The sequence below is a fragment of the Epinephelus fuscoguttatus genome, linkage group LG2, assembly GCF_011397635.1.
Source record: "Epinephelus fuscoguttatus linkage group LG2, E.fuscoguttatus.final_Chr_v1".
Classification (NCBI taxonomy): domain Eukaryota; kingdom Metazoa; phylum Chordata; class Actinopteri; order Perciformes; family Serranidae; genus Epinephelus; species Epinephelus fuscoguttatus.
The window spans coordinates 33,580,936-33,600,156 of NC_064753.1; the positions used below are offsets into that span (position 1 = coordinate 33,580,936).

At 40.4% G+C, this 19,221-nt stretch overlaps 1 protein-coding gene across 1 annotated transcript in view; it reads left to right on the forward strand.

Annotated features, from left to right (window-relative positions):
- Window positions 1-679: 679 nt before the first annotated feature.
- The window catches only part of ly75 (lymphocyte antigen 75), a 33,855-nt gene continuing 15,313 nt past the window's right edge, over window positions 680-19,221 (forward strand). Inside the window, exons 1-16 of the mRNA XM_049593079.1 lie at window positions 680-1,027; window positions 2,292-2,663; window positions 6,988-7,161; window positions 7,478-7,639; window positions 9,184-9,303; window positions 10,034-10,174; window positions 11,395-11,598; window positions 11,701-11,861; window positions 12,054-12,161; window positions 13,488-13,576; window positions 13,692-13,861; window positions 14,794-14,993; window positions 16,396-16,538; window positions 17,182-17,260; window positions 17,515-17,586; window positions 18,973-19,096. Coding sequence (XP_049449036.1) covers window positions 931-1,027; window positions 2,292-2,663; window positions 6,988-7,161; window positions 7,478-7,639; window positions 9,184-9,303; window positions 10,034-10,174; window positions 11,395-11,598; window positions 11,701-11,861; window positions 12,054-12,161; window positions 13,488-13,576; window positions 13,692-13,861; window positions 14,794-14,993; window positions 16,396-16,538; window positions 17,182-17,260; window positions 17,515-17,586; window positions 18,973-19,096 — 2,416 coding nt within the window. The 5' untranslated portion in view covers window positions 680-930. The remainder of the gene's footprint in view (window positions 1,028-2,291; window positions 2,664-6,987; window positions 7,162-7,477; window positions 7,640-9,183; window positions 9,304-10,033; window positions 10,175-11,394; window positions 11,599-11,700; window positions 11,862-12,053; window positions 12,162-13,487; window positions 13,577-13,691; window positions 13,862-14,793; window positions 14,994-16,395; window positions 16,539-17,181; window positions 17,261-17,514; window positions 17,587-18,972; window positions 19,097-19,221) is intronic.

The following is a 19,221-nucleotide window of genomic DNA, read 5'->3' on the forward strand; positions in this document are numbered from 1 at the left end:
TATTTCAGATTTTATTTTATTTTATTTTATAATTTTTTTAGTCAGGAAGTCAATATTATGGAATACCATCTCTTTTTTTGTTTGATTTAGTATTTAATAAATGTGATTTGGTAGCCTATCAGTAATTTGAAGTAGCCAAAAACTTTTGAATTAGTAATAACTTTGACTTCATGTCTCATAATTTACCTTACCCAGCAGGTCATAAATTAGATTTAGCAGTCCATATATTATTTTTATTTGACTTAGAATAAATTTTGACTTAGTGTCTCATAATTCACTTTACTCAGTGAGTCATGAGTTTGCTTTAGCTATTTATATTTTATTTATTTATTTATTTATTAAGACTTTTAACATAATTTTGCATTCATTGTATTGTATTTTTTATTTTTTTTTATTTTGACTTGGTAAACCATTTTAACCGGTATGACCATAGAAATAAAAAAAATATTTCTATGATTAGAACTCTGTTTTAGTGCGTCATCATTAGTATTGTAAAGTTAATACTGATTTAACACTAGCATTTTATTTATTTATTTATTTATTTATTTAAATAATAATAATATTCAGTTTCGTATGTTTGACTGGGTCGGTCATAGTTTGTCCCAAAATTAATATTTTCATTTTCATCCTGCGTCACAACCTGTCATCCTTCACTGCTCCATATCATTTCTGAACAGCAGTTAGTCGACTTTATTTAAGACGTTAGACCGGAAGTCTCTTCCCTCACTGTGAGTGACGTTAACTTGACGGCGCCGTCGGAGCGGGACTGTGGATAACACAGCTGACAGTTGGAGAACTGGGTTAGGTTAGTTATCTGATCACTTTCGCTTTGGAGTTTGGAGTTCAGTTATCGATCGGCCTATATCCACAGCTCGACTCTCCGGGAGGGCCGATTCTTTATGAATCCATCAAAAACACTGAGCCGTGACCATGCTGAAAATACCCACAGCGACACTTTGCCTTTGTTTGTTGACTGTGTTGGACACAACTGTGTTCTTGGGAACTTGCTCGCAGGCCAACGACAAAGGTAAGTCCGACACTTTGCTTTCATTTCTGTGCCACTTTTCGTGTTTTCAACTATGACGAAGCTGTTTCGGCCATTTAGTTTCGACTTAGCTGTAAAACTTTGTCCCAGAGGAGCGCGACAGGAGTCCGAGGACAATAGCGTCAAAGCTGCTGGAGGCAAACACAAAAAACAACTCTTAGGTTAACTCCTTAGTAGTTTGACATTGTTTCCATCCTCATGTGAGTTTGATGCCTCAACATATTGTGACAGGTCAAACAAACTGCATACTCATCCCTCCTCCCCTGAGGAGTTGTGTGTAAGTCATGTGCGTATCTGTGTTGCTCTCAGTGTGTAGGCTAAGCTGCTGTTTACTCTCCTTAGAGTCTAATGAAGCCTGAGTGGCTACAATACTACACTGTGATGCTGTGTTATAATATCATTTTCTATTTTTAAAAGCTTGTGTGATTGGGTACTGTCTATATGCCAGCTGTTTTTAATTGTTTGCTCCATATTTTGCTGTGATCTGTGTTCTCACAAGTCCAAACCTCCTTTCCACTCTTTATTTCTTTGGATAAATATGCAGCTACTAAAATGTTTTATATAAAATTTCCTTCTCAATATAAAGATCCAATTACTGTGTCAAAGCCTTCGCTACACTGCCAGTTTTTTTTTTACTTTCTTATTTGTTGCCTTAAAAGTAGCCCAATTTAAATAAATGAGCCAAAATAGTCCAATAAACACACATCAGTTGTGACTTTTTAAATATATATATACTGTGCATATATACACTATAGTCAGCTCTTTCCACTATTTTACATGTTATTAAAAATTGAATCTTAAGGTAATGGTCAGTCTAGCAGTTAACAGTATTTTAAAGACACATTTATCTTATGTTGGACATTTATCAGGGATTTTGCCCAGCTTTAATGTGGCAAATGAGCAACTTCTTTTCAGAATATTTTCATTATCTCTTTGGCAACCTCTTGTCAATATGAAAGAAATTAAACACAGGAAATAAGGAAATGGCCAACCATTTATATACACCCAAATTCCCCCAACCTTCCCTTAAAAAAAAATATAGAGGAGATGATCTCAATGTGCTCAATTGTAGCTTCTGTTGTAAGTAGTTTGAGCCAATTTTCTTTGGGATTTTACCTGTATGGCCCACAAAGATAGACCTTGAAACCCAAATCAGAGCCCAGTCCAGATCTTAAGAGTACAGCAACAAACAGGTGGAGGTCAGCCATATTTTAAACTCTTTTCTATGTCTGTCTCATCCTCATAGATGAAGATGCTTTCACCATCCAGCACTCGAGCACAGGGCAGTGCCTGGGCACAGGGGCTTCAACAGACTTGACTCTTGCCTCCTGTGACCCAAAAAGCAACTCCCAGCTGTGGAAGTGGGGTTCAGGTCACCGTCTCTTCCATGTGCACACGACCCTCTGCTTGGCGTTGGACGTCCGCACCAAGGCATTATCCCTGGTCGACTGTGGCACCAACATCCTGCTGTGGTGGCGTTGCCTGGATGGAGCTGTGTACACTGTTTATGAAATGGGCTTGACGGTCAGCAATGGCAAAGTCACCACCAAACGGGACACTAATGATACTTGGGTGAGAGGAGGATCCCAGGACAGCATCTGCCAGAAGCTGTACCGCAGTGAGTGTGGTTTTATTTTGTTTTGTGTGAGAGAGAAAATGCTTACATACTGTCAATGTGCAAAAAACCTGAGTGCTTTGTGATGTCCATTATGGAGCTCTAATGCTTGGGGAAAATATCAGTTGAGAAATTAAAGTTGTATTGAATTCAGTTTGTGTTGAGTGTAATAATGGATTTATGTCTTTCAGTGTAGCACGCTAGAAATTATCCACTTCCTCAATTCAACCTTCTGAGCCTAAGCTACACCCTTATATATAGAGGTGTTACCTCCGTTGGCCTTTGTCTCACATGACCAAACAGGTTCTTGCGCATTTTAAACAGAACCCGACTGGTTGGTTATCTTCATTCCTATCAATTATTACTCCTTTACGCTCGGTAACAACACGGTGTGTCACAAAATTCTAGGCTAAGGAAAATACCTATCTCTGAAATGTGTTTATCTGAGTTTTAAAACTGTGCCTTTAGAATTTCTGGGGAATTCCTTCAGGGGTGCTAAATGATAGTGCGTATGGCTGTGTGGCGCATTGCATCAGAGAAGCTGGCTTTCACTTTTGTTTTGTGGATATATGAGAAGATGTTTGGAATTACAATACACTTATGTGTCCTGTTTATTACACTAATAAGTATCTATAAGAGTGGACAGAAAAGGTTTAGATGTTAATAATAGATTTTTAAACTGCAATTTTTTTCAATAATAATAATAGTAGTATGTGCTGAGTTTAATAAAAAAAAAATTTGTAGATTAGCATGTGTAAGAGCTAAAGTGGCATTAAGTGACAGGGATTTTTTTATTCAAATAATTCATCTTTATAACCCAAACAATTTGCCTTTTTAAGAGGGATTTTTGCTGAAATGTGCGAGCTGATGTCTGTCAGAAAAAAACACATGAAGCAGGAATTAAAGTTTTAGATGTATATCCAGAGGACACAGAATATGAGTGTGAGTGGTGTATGCTTTCCTTATGATAAATCGTAAAAAATAAGAACACACAAACTAGGATGATCTAGACTAGCATGAAGGAGCATTTAGATACCTTTCACGTCTTCTGTGATGAGTTTTTCTGCACTTGATTTTTGCTCACTTGTTACTTCTTTGTCATAGAATGTTATTTCTCCTAATTTATAGTTCTTCTATACACCAACATGCAGGATCTGATGTTAGGGTGAATGGTGAGGTACATATATGGTATCATCTAACCTAATAAAATAGTTAGTCTGCTTAGACAGGTCTTGCTGGCAGAGAGAGTAATTAATGGATAGGAAATAATCGCTCTTCTTAATGGAGGACCTGGTGACATTTGTTGTTGCAGCGGTTACTGACTCATCCGTAGGCTTAACTGAGATGATGAGTACGTGGGAGTGAACTGGCAGTTGAATAAAATTAGGTTGCCTATAAACTGCTTTTGTAGTTGGAAGAAGTCTCAAGATTAAGTTATATGTGGCAGTTAGGGCTGGGCGATGAGGAGGAAATTAAATAACATGATATTTTTGACCAAATACCTTGATATAGATATTGTTACAATATTGTAGGGTTGACTATTGATGCTTTCACAGATTATTTCCACAGTTAGATTGTTGGTGGATATAATGACTCAGTTGGTAAAGGCAAATAATAGAACAGCCAGAACAGTCAGAAAATTACATCACTTTACTGTAATGCAGCCTTTTAAACCAGGAAAAGACAACACTCATGATATTATATTACTGTACTCTCAAACAGGGGCAAAGGCATTTTCTTTTATACTAGTCATACAATATTTTATGTAATTGCAGCATCTCCTTATCACTTTAATTGAAAATCAGAATCAGAAATACTTTGTTGACCCCAAGGGGAATTTATGATTTGTTAGAGTTAGAGTTGCTCCGATGTAAAGAATAGAGAATTATAAGAAGAATAAGAGCATGAAACAAAGTGTGTAAATATAGAGCAGTGAATAAAAAATAGAGATAAATGAAATGTGCATTAAAATGAAAATAAAATGCACATTTTGCCACAGTGTTTAATACTAGTACTTAAGATATAAAATTTAAATATAGGATAAAAAAAAACAGCTGCACAGTTGAATAATTTCTCAGAATTATGCAGGAAGCATCTGTATTTTTTGAGGGTATAAAAAATTCTACCTACGATATTTTTTTTAATAATCAGCAATTTTTATTGTTTTCTTTTGAACAGAAAAAACAGCATCAAATGGGATACATCATACAACCATAAAAAAATCTGTAAAAATAGAGTATAAGGTCTGAAAAGGTTACACAGTTTTATGATAAGACACAAGACAATGCTGAGATGGACTGAATAAAAGAAAATTAGCAATACTAAAAATATATCCTAAATAATCATTGGCAGATCAGTGAAAATAAATGTCATGTGACACATTTCTAAATAATTGTGAAGGATTTGAGCCAGTATGTTAACATCGCCCACTTAGGGTAGTATTTCTCCACCTGATGGATAAGCCTAAAGGAGAGGCCCTCGTGCAGCCACAATACCCAGTTGGGAGAACCACACCCTGGCTGGTGGTAAAGTGATCGTCTTCCATTCTGTTCCAATACGTTTTCTCCCCAGCATGAGAGATGTCTGGACCCAGTCTGCCTGGGGTGCAGACGGGTCATAGAGGAACAGGATCACTCAGAGCAAACAAGCAGAATTTTTGTGCAACAGGACAACAGTATGTGGAGGAGTGTGCTAACACTCACCCCACACCACCAGAAATCCGGGCCATCTCTTAATTCCACCCTAGAGAACCTTGAGGAGGACCAGTATGTCCTGTTTATACTTTTAAACTGCACTAGTCTCATTCTAAGTTTCCGTGATGTTTTCTTACTGTTCCTTAAAATGTTCTGTTCCTGCTCTTTGAATGTTTGGTTAAGATCATTCTCCCAGGCTGATTTAAGATCAGAGCCCAGACTGCCAAAACTTTTAAGCAACTGAAGTAGTATGTTGATGCCTCATGGCCAGCACCAAATATTTTAACCACATTAGAGAGAATGTCAGAGCTTGGCAGGGAAGTTGTAGTGGAACCAAATGTTTGAGTTAAGAGATGTTTAATTTGAAGATATCTCCAAAACTGCTGACAGCGGAGACCAAATTGCTGCATCAGTGCAACCCTCGGGATTTCTGAATACACTGGTCCACTCTAATACCTTGATACTGCCACAGTCTGTTAGATGTAGTGTTTCATCAATTTTAATTGCCAAAATGCAATACTACACTAACTATGTCTACAGGTTTTCTGTGTTTGTGGTTCTTTTGATCACAAATAAATACATTTCTGTCCAATTATTTTGTACAACATTTCCAAAGAAAGACTTTCCTCTCATCTTAGGGTGTTATCACACTTGGTCCTTTTCAGCCCTCTAAACGGACTCAGATCAGTGTATATCTGAACACTCCAAGAGAACTCAGACCCCTCTGAAGCGAACCAAGGCCATGGTGCGGTTCACGTTAACCTGTGCCTTGTGAACACAAAAAGCTCCAGGTTTGATTTGCTCTTTGCCGTTGTATTTAGTCCTCTAGATCACATGCTGTTGCACACTTGAAAAAATAGACGAAACCATGTTGGCCTGTAATGCTGGTAAGGACGCAAGACGAGAAGTAGTAAGTAAATAGAAAATACTGCATGTCTCCAGTTGTGGAATGTAGAATACATCAAACGGCAGCAGTCTATAGCACAGAAACGCTGAGGGTTTCCTCCAATTTTAAGTTTATCTGAAAGCGAGGGGCTTTTCAGCAGTTCCACATCAAAGTAAAAAAACAGACTAGGTCAGTATATATAGTGTGAACAGAAAGAAAACTGAGTCCTTTTTCAAATGGCGTGACACTGTGAACACAAAAAGACCCGAGTCCCTTTTCTGTTGGTCCACTTTTTGGTGCACTTTAATAGGACTGAGTTCGGTTTGTTTAAAAAGGACTATATGTGAAAACACCCTTTGTTCACTGTGGTCTGCTGAGTGTGTGTTGGTGTGATGTGAGAAAAAGAAACGGTGGTTTGGTGTATGTCACAAGACACCAAACTTCACTTTAAACAATTCACTGTCCAAACATATTTGTTTTTCTTGGAAATGACATCCATGCCTGAGTTCGGTTTGTTTAAAAAGGACTATATGTGAAAACACCCTTTGTTCACTGTGGTCTGCTGAGTGTGTGTTGGTGTGGTGTGAGAAAAAGAAACGGTGGTTTGGTGTATGTCACAAGACACCAAACTTCATTTTAAACAAATCACTGTCCAAACACGTTTGTTTTTCTTGGAAATGACACCCATGCCAGAGGCGTGTAACAGGTCTTTGACTTTGCTCTTTTCTCACGTCTCCTCTCTGTGCAGTTGTCCACACCACCGGTGGGAACTCTGCTGGCTCTCCCTGTGTGTTTCCCTTCAAATACAATGGCAGCTGGCATCACGGGTGTCTCCCAGATGCAGATTTCCCTGGACTGTCCTGGTGTTCCACATCAGCGGACTATTACCAAGACCAAAAGAGGGGACACTGTCTAACACCTGGCATGTTGTATTATATTATCATAAGCTTCATGATTTTTGTCCCTTGTACTTGACAAGATGTTGACTATTGAGACGTTCAGCTGCTGAATTTTAGAATTTAGGCTTTTTTTTTTTTTTTTTTTGCATGGCTGGATGTTTTCCAGGACCCAGTCATGACATTAATGACCTAAATTGTCTACTAGGGGCTGGTGTGTGCCAGCTATTTTCACTTCATAATCTGTCTTTCTTTGTAATATATCATGATAAATTACATCCGGCATTAACAAAACCAAATGACATGCTTAGATTCTCACAGTGACACTCTTTGACCTTGCAGAGGAGGGTTGCCAGACTCTGTTTGCCGGGCCGGAAGAGGAATCCTGCTATGAGTTTGTATCCAGTGCCGCAGTGACCTGGCATGAAGCTCTGGATTCATGTCGTAGTCAGGGAGCTGATCTGCTGAGTGTGTTGAGGCCTGAAGATCTCCTCACCAAAACCTGTAAGACTAGTTTAATATTTGTTACGTTTTCTACGCCTCTTTTGTTTCCTCTGTTTCTGCTCCACCTGTGAGCTAACAAAAATCACCAAGAAGGCAAAGTCGTCAGCTCTGTGTTGGACGTATTGGATTCAGCATTTGCACAATCTAAAGCTTCCTAACACGTTTATAACACGTATAATGATAAAAACTGTAATAATATTAAGCTGACTAGGCAACTACAACTAAATGGCTCCATGTAATTACTTACATATAGTTAAAAGTGAGCCTAGAGTGACTGAGAACGATCAGTTTGTACGAGCACTGACATGACCTCATTAGATCTTACCTAGAGTAAGTGCTGCAGATCATCTGCACGCTAACGGATACCATGAGGTTTTGTTGGTATCTACCATAAATTTGTCACGGGAGGCTGCCTCTGACTTCTTACCAATGTTGTAAGTGTGGATGTTGAGACAGACCCCGTTTTACTACTTCTTGTTTCTGCTCTTTGTGTGTTTTTTTTTTCTTCTTCTTTTTTTTAAACCTTGTTCATGGTGCTGTTGGCTTTTCCACTCTCAGGCTCATGATACATCAGCTGAAAACTATTCAGACAAGTTCAAGCACTAGAAATGTTTTAAAAAGTAAACTAAACAGTCTCGTAGGCTCAAGGATGCATTTCAGTCCTTAGTGTCTTCTAAAGGCCAAAACACACTGGCGGCGTACGGCGCGCATCAAAACAGCTGCCCCCATTATTTTCTATTTACAAACCCCTACCGGCGGCGGCTTGACGCGCGTCGACGTGCCGCACCGCGGCACTTTACGCTATTGTCCTATTTTTCCAACGTCACCGCCCTTGAAAAATCGCTATTTTGTACTTCCCAGCCTAGCGGACTGGAGTGTGCAATAGAAATCCGGTTGATGCCCCGCAGCACAACGCTTTTTGTGTGTGTTGGAGGCGGCACTTGACTCGCGTCAGTGACGCTGCCGTCATATGGCACCACCGGTGTGTTTTGGCCTTAAGGGTTTTGGGGTCATAGGCACTTCTGTGGGAATATCAAAACCAAAAGCAGTGTCTTTTGTTTGCAGAGCTTGCATCACTGTGATCTAACCTGTTATGTCTTGACATGACTTGCATCAAGAATATGTCATGTTCTTAAGTTAATGCTGCTGGCTGTTTGAGAACAAGGCTTTTGCAACTGCCTCCTTGTACTTGTGACACTTCAGCTACAGTGCTAACTTGTTTCGAGAAGTTGAAAACCACATCAAGGTGTGACTACAGCAACACCAGTTCCCTTTATCAGGCTGACCATGCTTCCTAAAATAGTGCCAGTTACTTTAAACCTAGATGCCCCTTCAGTTGACCTGTACACACAGTTTTGTGTCCCAGTTAGGGCCTGACTGTTATACGTGTCTCCCACTCTTCTCTTTTCTCTCCTTCCTTGTGTTTCATTATGTTGTTGTCACAATTCCAAATTATCTCGATGATTCATATTACTTTACACTTATTTCCTTTTTTTAATGTACGCATTACTTGTCCCGTGTCATGTGAATGTTGCATTGTGCAGTACTGGAGGGCCTTGAGAATATGCCTGAGAGGATGTGGATCGGCCTTCACCAGTTAGACACCTCTCACGGCTGGCAGTGGTCAGACGGTTCCCCTCTCTCTGTCCTGCGCTGGGAAACAGGTGATGATGGTTATTATAGTTTTTTTTCTTCTTTTGTCTCGTGCTACTTTCTAATCTTTGCCCCGCTTCTGAGAGTACCAGTGTAAACATGTTGATTCAAAAATATTAAAACGGTTAGTGGTTAAACCCAACATTTCCTCATTTATGACTGGAAACACCTGCTTTTCCTATTACACCAAAACCCTGCATCCTGTTGTGATCTGCTGTTGTCACCACCCTTCTATAAACTGAGACGTGGTGTCATTCAGAGAAACAATGAGGCCAGTGTTGTAAAGAAGCTCATTGTGCCTGGTTTTTGGGCACAGTGTGGCATTGGGATTGTTACTGTTGCTGAATAACTCATTAATAGTACTGAATGGAAGGCTTTATAAAGCCTTGTGGCTATTGTAATATGTTTGCTGTTTGTTTCTTTCGTCTCAAAGGGAAAATGTTGTTCGACTTAACACTGTAGTGGGACCGTCAAGGATACTGCAGCCATCTGGCCTTCTGCTGATATGAGCTCTTTGTGGGTGCTATAATTTACGACAGGTCAATGTTGCTACTAGCAGCATTGTGTTGAACCGTTATTGCAACATCACACATTTCTTTTATATCACCTCTCTGTGTGACACACAGTTGATTAACCGAACCTAGAAAGATACCCAGAGGTAAATGCCACTCCTCTGCTCTGCTGTTAGAATCAGGGTGTAGTTTTATTTTTATGTATTGTGTGTGGGAATGTGTTTGACAGGAATGCCATCCACCTCGCTGATTTTTGAGTCAGACTGTGGAGTACTTAACTCCAAACAGAACTACGAATCTGAGTCGTGCAACAAACGGCTGCCATACATCTGCAAAAAGAGCATCAACACCTCTCAACCAGCTACAACAGGTAGGTGCACTGCTGCCCTGTCCGCACTTTTATTTTCCTTCTGAATCATACTTAAACGAGACCATGAGTGTACAGCAGTGATACTGAACATACAGTCCATGGGCCAAATCTGGCCTGCGATCAGGTGTCCCGCCGACCTCTTTCTAATCCACAATGAAAATAAACTCATTCACACTGGGGTTCTTTTTTGTACTTTGAATTTAGAATAGTGCCAGTCAGAGTGCATAAAAGTGTCAGGGGAGGATCTAAGGTCCTGGCTAAGCCCCGAATGCCCTCAAATCCTTGAAACGCCCCTACTTACACTTGACCTGTGTAGGGCTGCTGCTTTATCTGACAAATTTAATTGTTTGTTTATTAACTGGCCCTTGGCCTCTTGTCATTATGCAAAAGCAGCCCCTGGGTAAAGCAAGTTGAGTATCCTTGGTCTACAGTCATGCCAGCGGCTCTGTCAGGCTGTACTGGAGGCTGGAGCCTATCCCAGCTGACATTGGGCGAGAGGTGAGGTACATCCTGGACAGGTGCCCAGACTATCACAGGGCTGACACATAGAGACAGACAACCATTCATGCTCACTTTAACATGAACGGGCAATTTAGAGTCACCAGTTAACCTGCATGTCTGTGGACTGTGGGAGGAAGCCGGAGTACCTGGAGAAAACCTATGTTGACATGGGGAGTACATGCAGACTCCACACAGAAGGGCTTCCCCAGCCTGGGTTCGAACCAGGAACCCTCTTGCTGTGGGACAGTGCTAACCACAGCACCATTGTGCTGCCATTAAAACTTGACGATATAACTAAATAAAAAGTCAGGTTGTCACCGAAGATATTCCAATCCATCCTGAGCTGGACAAGAATTTCTGTACTAAATTTCATGGCAGTCCATCTTGTAGTTGTGAAGATATTTCAGTCTGGACCAAAGTGGTTGACTGACTGAATGACACAACAGCATTGCCATCCACAGAGGCAATGCTTACATGACTAAAAGCTGGCTTTTGATCTAGGAGCTTTGCTTGAAGCATGTAGTATCACACAGTTCACCCAACATGACCAAATCTTTCACCCTCCTTCCACATGAAAGCTATTGCATTTTTGTCTGTTTTGGAAGTGAGATCCCTCCTGTGTCTCTCCCTTTGTCCCTGCTCTACATATCAGAAAACCTTTAAGTCAGATTAGTGATTTCCCCCTAACAGCCTTGATCTGTTCTGCTCCCTCTCTACAGAGCCTTTCGTATATAAAGAAACACAGTGTGGAGACGGTTGGGTCCCCTGGAATGGTTGGTGTTACAAGTTAGTGAAGGACAAATCTGGAAGCTTTACAGATGCCCAGATACACTGTAGCAGCACAGAGGGAGCAGGGGAAGGCTATCTGGCCAGCCTCCACTCTGTTGACGCTAAAGAGATGATCAGCACCAACTTCCATGCAGGTAAATTAAAACAAGAATTCAAAATGTTCTTTCACCAGACTGTTACCTTGATTTTAAACATAACCATAAACTGATGTTCATATGTGTGTTATGGTCCATTAGATGGCCAGTTGTTGGATGTGTGGATCGGTCTGATCGGTACCGGCGTGAACCCCACTGTCTTCAAGTGGATCGACGAGGGGCCTGTCACCTTCACCTACTGGGACCAAAACCAACCAGTCCAACCCATTTTGGATACCAGCTGTGTCTTCTACTCTGGAGAGGTGTGTGCATGTGTATGTGTGTGTGTGTGTGAGTTAGTGATATGGGTGTGAGCACATGCATTTTTTTGTAACCCCACCCATTCCATCCATTCTTCTTGCATGGAGTGGCTCGCTTTTTGTTTTCTTATGATCTGCTGTTTCAGCTTGTTAATATGAGGCCTGTGAAATCAAATCTGTGTCCGTGTCCTACAGTCTCATGGTTGGAAGATTGGGAACTGCACACAGAGGCTACCCTTTATGTGTCAGAAAAAAGGAAAGGTCAATGAATCAGCTACACAGCCCGGATGTCGCTTTGAAGATGTGAGTATTGTCTAATAGAGCTCGTAAGTCACGCCCCTTGTGGTAGACCCCCATCGGACCTCTAGGCTCGGAAAATATGAATGGGAGTCAATGGAGAGAAAATTATTATTTTCTGGTCCCAGTCATTAAATGCCTTGGATTACACAAATGTTTTGTGTGGGTCTAAATAATATGTTTTCATGTTAAGAGTTTGACAGTTTATTGTATTGTATTGTATTGTATTGATTCTTCAGTTAAAGGCTGTGGAAACAACGTAATGAGAAAGACTACATGTCGCCTATGTGACGTCAGTTAGCTAGTGGAGTCATAATACTCACCGAAACCTTGTAACACTGCTCTCGTCTACTGGCGTGGACAGCGCTGACCATCTCCCCACTGGCATAGCTGAAACTTTCCACATGTCCAGACTTGTAGTGGTTTTCGCCACGCTTAAGGCTTTTGTCCTCTCCTTGGAAGAAGGCGGTGAAGTGTACCAGAGACACAGCCATGTTCCGAGTGCAAGTGGTGACGTATATCATACGTGTTGAGAGCAGTGAAAAGCTGTAGTCCACAAAGAGCTCTCACACAAAACCTAACAGTATCGAACTTCTTCCTGCTAAATGGTAGCCTTCTTTGCATCTATATTAAAAATTCACAAACAACATATGTGAAATTCATGGCACAATTCAAACGGAACCAGAAAATAATTTTCATCTAGCCATTGAAATACATTATGAGAAACTGATTTTTAAGGTCCCATGTACCGGAAACGGAAACACACAACTTACAAGCTCTATTGACCTGGTTTTTCCAGCAGAAGCTTCTAGTGTTTTGCATTACTTTTTCTATTTTGTTTGCAATTGACATGTAATTTAAGTCAAGACTCAAAGACCTTTCCACAGATGAGTTTTTGTTCAATGCGATCCTTTTCTTTAATCACATTCGCAAGTGATATCTGTCCTTTTACACATGAATATCTTGTTCTTGAGCTGCATGCATATGTCAGCAATGATCATGATATCATGAAAAAGAAAGGAGTAGCCTGCATGTGCTTATTTAAAGGAGTACTTGCTGTCAAGGTTAGATGACATTTGCTCTAGATATGAGTCATAAATGGGCTAAAAGCAGATCTGTAGCTATATTAGCCGTTACTGCCAAAATGAAAGAGATGTGTGGGTGCAAAAAGGAAACTATCACAGTTGACTGTGATGGTGAAAACACGTGAATCTGCCTGCTCTCAATCACAGAGGACTGGACGAGTATGAGAAGCAGGAATATGTATGAAAGTGACAGATGTTTGCTTGTAAACTGAATGTAGCTTAAGTATCACTGCTGTCAATCCCCCAGGGCTGGAGGAGGCACGGCAACTCGTGTTATCAAGTGAACACCAAACAAGTATCCTTCAAAGATCGCTGCAACATCACTATTAGAAACAGGTAGGAGTTTGTTCAGCTGGTGACCCTACTGCTTGATCAAAAATACACGCAGGCACTCATCAGTTGCTGCCCATGAGTACTTTCTTATATCATCATAGTTGACTGTTCTTCCCAGGTTTGAGCAGGCCTTTATCAGCCGTCTACTTGGAGAGCAGATCGGCAAGGAAACTCAGTACTTTTGGATCGGGCTGCAGGACATTAAGAACACAGGGGAGTACCAGTGGATGAGCGAGGATGGGTCCACGGGTGTGGTTACTTACACCAACTGGGGTTGGTTTGAACCAGGTTAGTAAAACCACTTCTGCTCCACTCAGTATTTAATGCAGTTCAAGTTCAAACATAGGTGTTAAAGAGGACCTGTTATGCTCCTTTTCAGGTTCATACTTGTAGTCAGAGTTTCTACTTGAACATTTAACACACTTTAATGGTCAAAACACACTTTATTTTCCTTATACTATCTTTGCTAGAACACCTGTATTCACCTTCTGTCTCAAAGTCAGCGTTTACCCCCCAGAAAGCACACTCTGCTGTCATTGATCAGCGTTTCCAGGTCTTCTGTATCTCAGTATCTCTGTGCCATCATTGTAGCCAGGGAATGACATTAACGGGGAATAGCGGGACTTATTATCTTCAAAAACCAAAAGTAAAAGCTTCAAAACACGCCTGGACACGTTCCAGGAGGAATATGATCTTAAATCGGGACGAAATTCACAACATCAGCAACCAAGCTTGCATGTTTCCCTGACATTAGCATGTAGCTACATGTAGTTGGACCTATGGTTGAGACCCACTGGGCTGCGTAATCTAAACACTTGCAGTAGCGTGCCTAGAGCAGATGACCATATATAGATATCTCACACTTTATGACATCATACTGTAACCAGAGTAGGCAAAACAAGTATTCAGAGCAGTCTGAAGCGTGAGGTTTTCACTCACAGTGATTAATGCACACGTGTGTCTCATATTTGAAACTTTGGCCACACCGAATATTAACACCCTTCCCTCTAACGCTATGTTAGACACAACATACAGTAAAGCATAATTGGTCCCCTTTAAAGGTTCTGAATACTGGAACAGCAGGCCCACAATTTTCTTTTTAAAGAGCCAAAAATAATATATGTTGAAACACATGTAATTTACATAAATAACCGTATGTACCATATTACTTCACACAGTAGCTTTAACTTCCTTGTGTTTCATGTACGTGCCTATTTCAGTCAGGGTTGGAGGCTGTGCAGCGATTTCCACTGCAAAACCCTTGGGCAAATGGGAGGTGAAGAACTGTACCATTTTTAAGGCTGGCACCATTTGTAGAAAAGACCTCGGCCCACCCCCGCCCCCTGAACCAGAGCCAAACCCCAACGCAACCTGTCCTGATGGATGGGTGTCCAGACCAGACATCAAAAATTGCTACAAGGTGTGTGTGTGTGTGTGTGTGTGTCAGTGAGTGAGTGAGTGAGTGAGTGAGTGAGAGAGAGAGAGACTGTGTCTTTGAACATTGGTGGTCAGCTGATGGCTGTCGTAGGAGTTAATGAGAACTGTGTCATTTTTACACATGAAAGTCTGTTTATGGGTCTTGGGAAATATTACTGCTACTGCACAGTGTGACAAAAAGTTGTATAAAGCCTTCTGGTATATTGCCTCAAGTTTATATAATTTGAGTCAGCGTTGAGGCAGAAGACTACAAGTTTAAAGGGGGAAAAGTTAGATATTGGAGTTCAAGAAGGGAGCTTACCAGACTTCTGCAGCCTGCTCCTAATCTCTGCTGCAGGCCAGGGCTCAAGGCTACATTAGCCGCTACCAGAAACAGTTTAGAAATGGGATGACACACTTTAGAGTCATTTCTGGTATCCGGGTTGTGTGGGTTTTGCCACTGCCCTGCCCCTTTTGGAGACTCACTCCAATATGTGAAGTGAATGTGAGTACAGATTATGACCTATTGTTTTGCTCGGTAGTCAGTGAAGTAAATATTGGGTCCATTTTTTTACAAGCCTTGAATCTCCTGAACATTCTGACCCTAAAATGTATTTTTTTCAGACTGACAAATCAGGAGAAAATTAACTTTGTTCAAGACTTGTCTTTGTCTCAGCAACACACTCTTACAAGATCTGGCAACAACTGATATGATCCTTCACTCGGTTGATATCAGTTATTAAGATAGCAGATTAAAACAAGCAGAAAAATAAGGAGCAAACATTAAATTTGTTCTGTGTGTAGTGTTTTTGTCGTTTTGAATGTGCTTCCGTTCATCCACACGATGTTCACAGCACTTCAAAATGTGTGTGAGAGGATGCGGGGAAAGAGGACTATGCTCACCTCAGATACAGGAAGTGTATATCATTTCATACCAGTGGTGCAGCTTGTAATGCATCATGTTTTGCAGTAGAGCATCTTTGCTGCTACTAGCATAACACACCCAACTCTCTGACTGAACTGTTGGAGGTTGAGTTGCCTTGTGGGTAATGTAGACAGCAGGTTTTGATAACGAGGAAGAAGAATGCACGGAATAAAGAAAATTATATTTCTAGTTCTAACGTGTCAATTTTGAAAAATCTATAACATTATCATTCCAACACCTAATTGTTGGGAACAAATGAAGACTTGTGTAGTTTATTAAAAAGCATTGTATAAAATAAATCATAAGTATCTATTACTGAAGCTGCTTCTGCATTAGATGGATCAAAGCGATGATCTGTTTTGGCTTTCTAATTGTACAGATTGTCACTGACATGATCTACAATCTACAATCCAGCCTGTTACTTTGCTTGCACTGTCTTAGTAGCTGTTGTAAATTGTTTTGTTTTTTTTTCCCTTGTCAGGTGTTTCATGAGGAAAGGCTGAGCAGGAAGCGCTCCTGGGAGGAAGCTGAGAGGTTCTGTCAGTCTCTGGGAGCTCACCTGGCCAGCTTCACGAGCAACAGAGAGATGAGGGCCCTGCACAGCATCATAAGAGACAGCATCAGGTATACAGACATGCACACAAGTCCTGTTTGTTTTCCTTTTTTAAAGTGTTGTTGGCATTTATGTATTTCTCATGGTTTATTTTATAGCATTCTGACATGAACACGTCAAAATTAATTGTTGCAATACACACTTGATGTACTAAATAACCTTAGTATTGGAGTCAGGCTTTGAAGAGAGCATAGATAAGTTTCACATTCAGTTCTACGAAAATGCATATGTTTGGAAAGTACCGAGCATATGACTGGATAAATGAGACTTGGATTGTGTGTGACTTTTTAAGTGGATGTTGGATATATTTTTTGCTGTTGTAAAAGACGTCCCCCAATCAATTAATAAATCAATATGTTCGCCATTTTCCGTGGAGGCATCCGAGAACAAGTTTTCCTCAGAAATTGAGGGTAACACGGTATGACTAATTGATTTACAAAGTTTTCCTTTGAAATAATCACACGTCATCTCCTTACTTACAGTTCACACTTGTTCAGTGAGTCAATTTTAAACTATTGTATCTAAGAATAAAATGCCAACGTCCCTTTTAAAATTTCTCATCACTTAAAATGAGTTTTTTTCATCTTTTTCTTTGAAAGAAAATTGATTCAGTGTCGTGAGTGATGGTGGTTTGCTCTGGTGTTCTTGTTGCAGTGACAATCGGTACTTCTGGGTCGGCCTGAACAGGAGAAACCCAGCCGATCGCTCCTGGCAGTGGAGTGACAGTCAGCCTGTGAGTATAAATATCAGCTCTAGGGCATTGTGAGAAGTCATACGGTATATATTTTTAAAATTTAATTTTTGGTATGAGATTTTTCAGATTTTTCTGAGAAATATTCTTTCATCAACATGCTGTACTGATAATAGTGATACATTTCATTTCAAGACAGTAACTCCTTAAAATTCACTTTTATTCATCTCGAACACAACATATGTTTTGCATTATTTCTGAGTATAAGCTCTGTTTATTCAATGTCTTAACAACAGGTATCTATGGAAGTTTTACACTTAGATTTCCATGAGGACGATGCCTACAGTCGGGATTGCACTGCATTCAAGGTGAGCTGGGTTGATTAATTCTACCAAATAGAGTTCAAAGCCACAGGTGGTAACTTACAGAAAGATAACTTGGTCATATTTGGTAAAACTGTCGCTACATCCACACTGTAGTGCATGAAACAGATGATCCGTGAAAAAAAATCATGTTCCTCCTCGTAGTGCTTAAAGCATTTGCTAGAATCCACGGTGGTTGAATGGAAAAACAATCAGTTAGAGCCGGGGACTCCCTAACACAGCTTTGAATTACTGTGGTCAAACTGTCAAACTAGGCAGTGCTGATCAAATATGAATCAAGATTCAGTTACTGTTTTGCCTATTTCTCACGTCAAATGCTTTCAGAAACATATTTTAGTGTACTGTTTAGCTGTAACATGAGAAAGTTTGTGACCTGGTTGCCATGTTGGAAACAGTCAAGCCAAAATAAAGCACCACCAACCAGCCGGAGCAAACGTTCTCATTTTACAGACACACTAAAATCTGTTTCTGGAAACCTGTGAAGGTGAGAAATAGGCAATGCAATACCAAAATCTTGAGTCATATTTGACTAGCACTGCCTAGTTTGACAGTTTGAACACAGTTCACAAGTAGCAGTTGACAGCTGAGTTAGAGACTCCTCGGCTCTGACTGGTTGTTTTTCAACAGCTGTGGCGGATTCTAGCAAATGCTATCAGAAGCATTACGAGGTAACTTTTTTTTTCCTGTCTCTTGTACTACTGTGTGGATATAGTGACAGTTTTATAATGGTTACCAACCAAAGCTTTAAGGGACAAACAAATATTTATTTTGCCTTTATTCCCCATCTCTATACCCAGTTATTTCTTTGTTATAGTCTCATATCTTTCTTTTATCTTGTTTTTAAACATGTTTTTAGTTTTAGTTTCAGTGAGATCTGGTTATCTATACTGTGCAGATTGATTTGTGAATCAAGGCCATTTGTTCATCTGTTTGTGGGAGTCACATGGAGTGCTACAGCTGAAATCTGCCCCGACTGACTCAGTGCTTTCATTCTGTCTTGAAACAAAAGTCCCTAGAAAGACAGCCGGCAACAACAGCTGTTCCTCTTTGTTTTTTCACATCACGACAACACTTCACTTGCCATACAGCAAATCTGACAAGACGATAATTTCTTTGTTTATTATGTTTCTCTCTTGCTGTTGCCTCCATTGAAGAAGTACTGTAGTATCTTGCCACTCAGACTCTGAACTTTGCTCTCATTTAGGTTGACCCAGTTAATGATTGCGTTATCAGAAAGAGAGACGTTCTTGTCTTAAACTGCTGCTGAACTGCAGGGAGCAACGAGATCTGCCATGTCACAGATATGAAACTGCTTTTCTAGTGTAATTCCTTAATGATAATGTTTATGTAAACAATCTGTGTCCTCGTTAGACGACCAGAAGCACCTTGAAACACCTGTTTGTGTTTCTGCTGCACGACTTACCTCCCACGCCTTTCTATGCCACACCGTTTCACTGTGACGCCAGGCTAGAGTGGGTCTGCCAAATACCCCGCGGTAAGACTACACATATGCTGTGTATACTGTGTGTATTTTGCACAAAGCAAACATTGTGTTTTATAGGTGAAGAGCTAACATGTCTCATCAAGACTGCTTACTGGTAGTTAAAGGGATTTCTAATG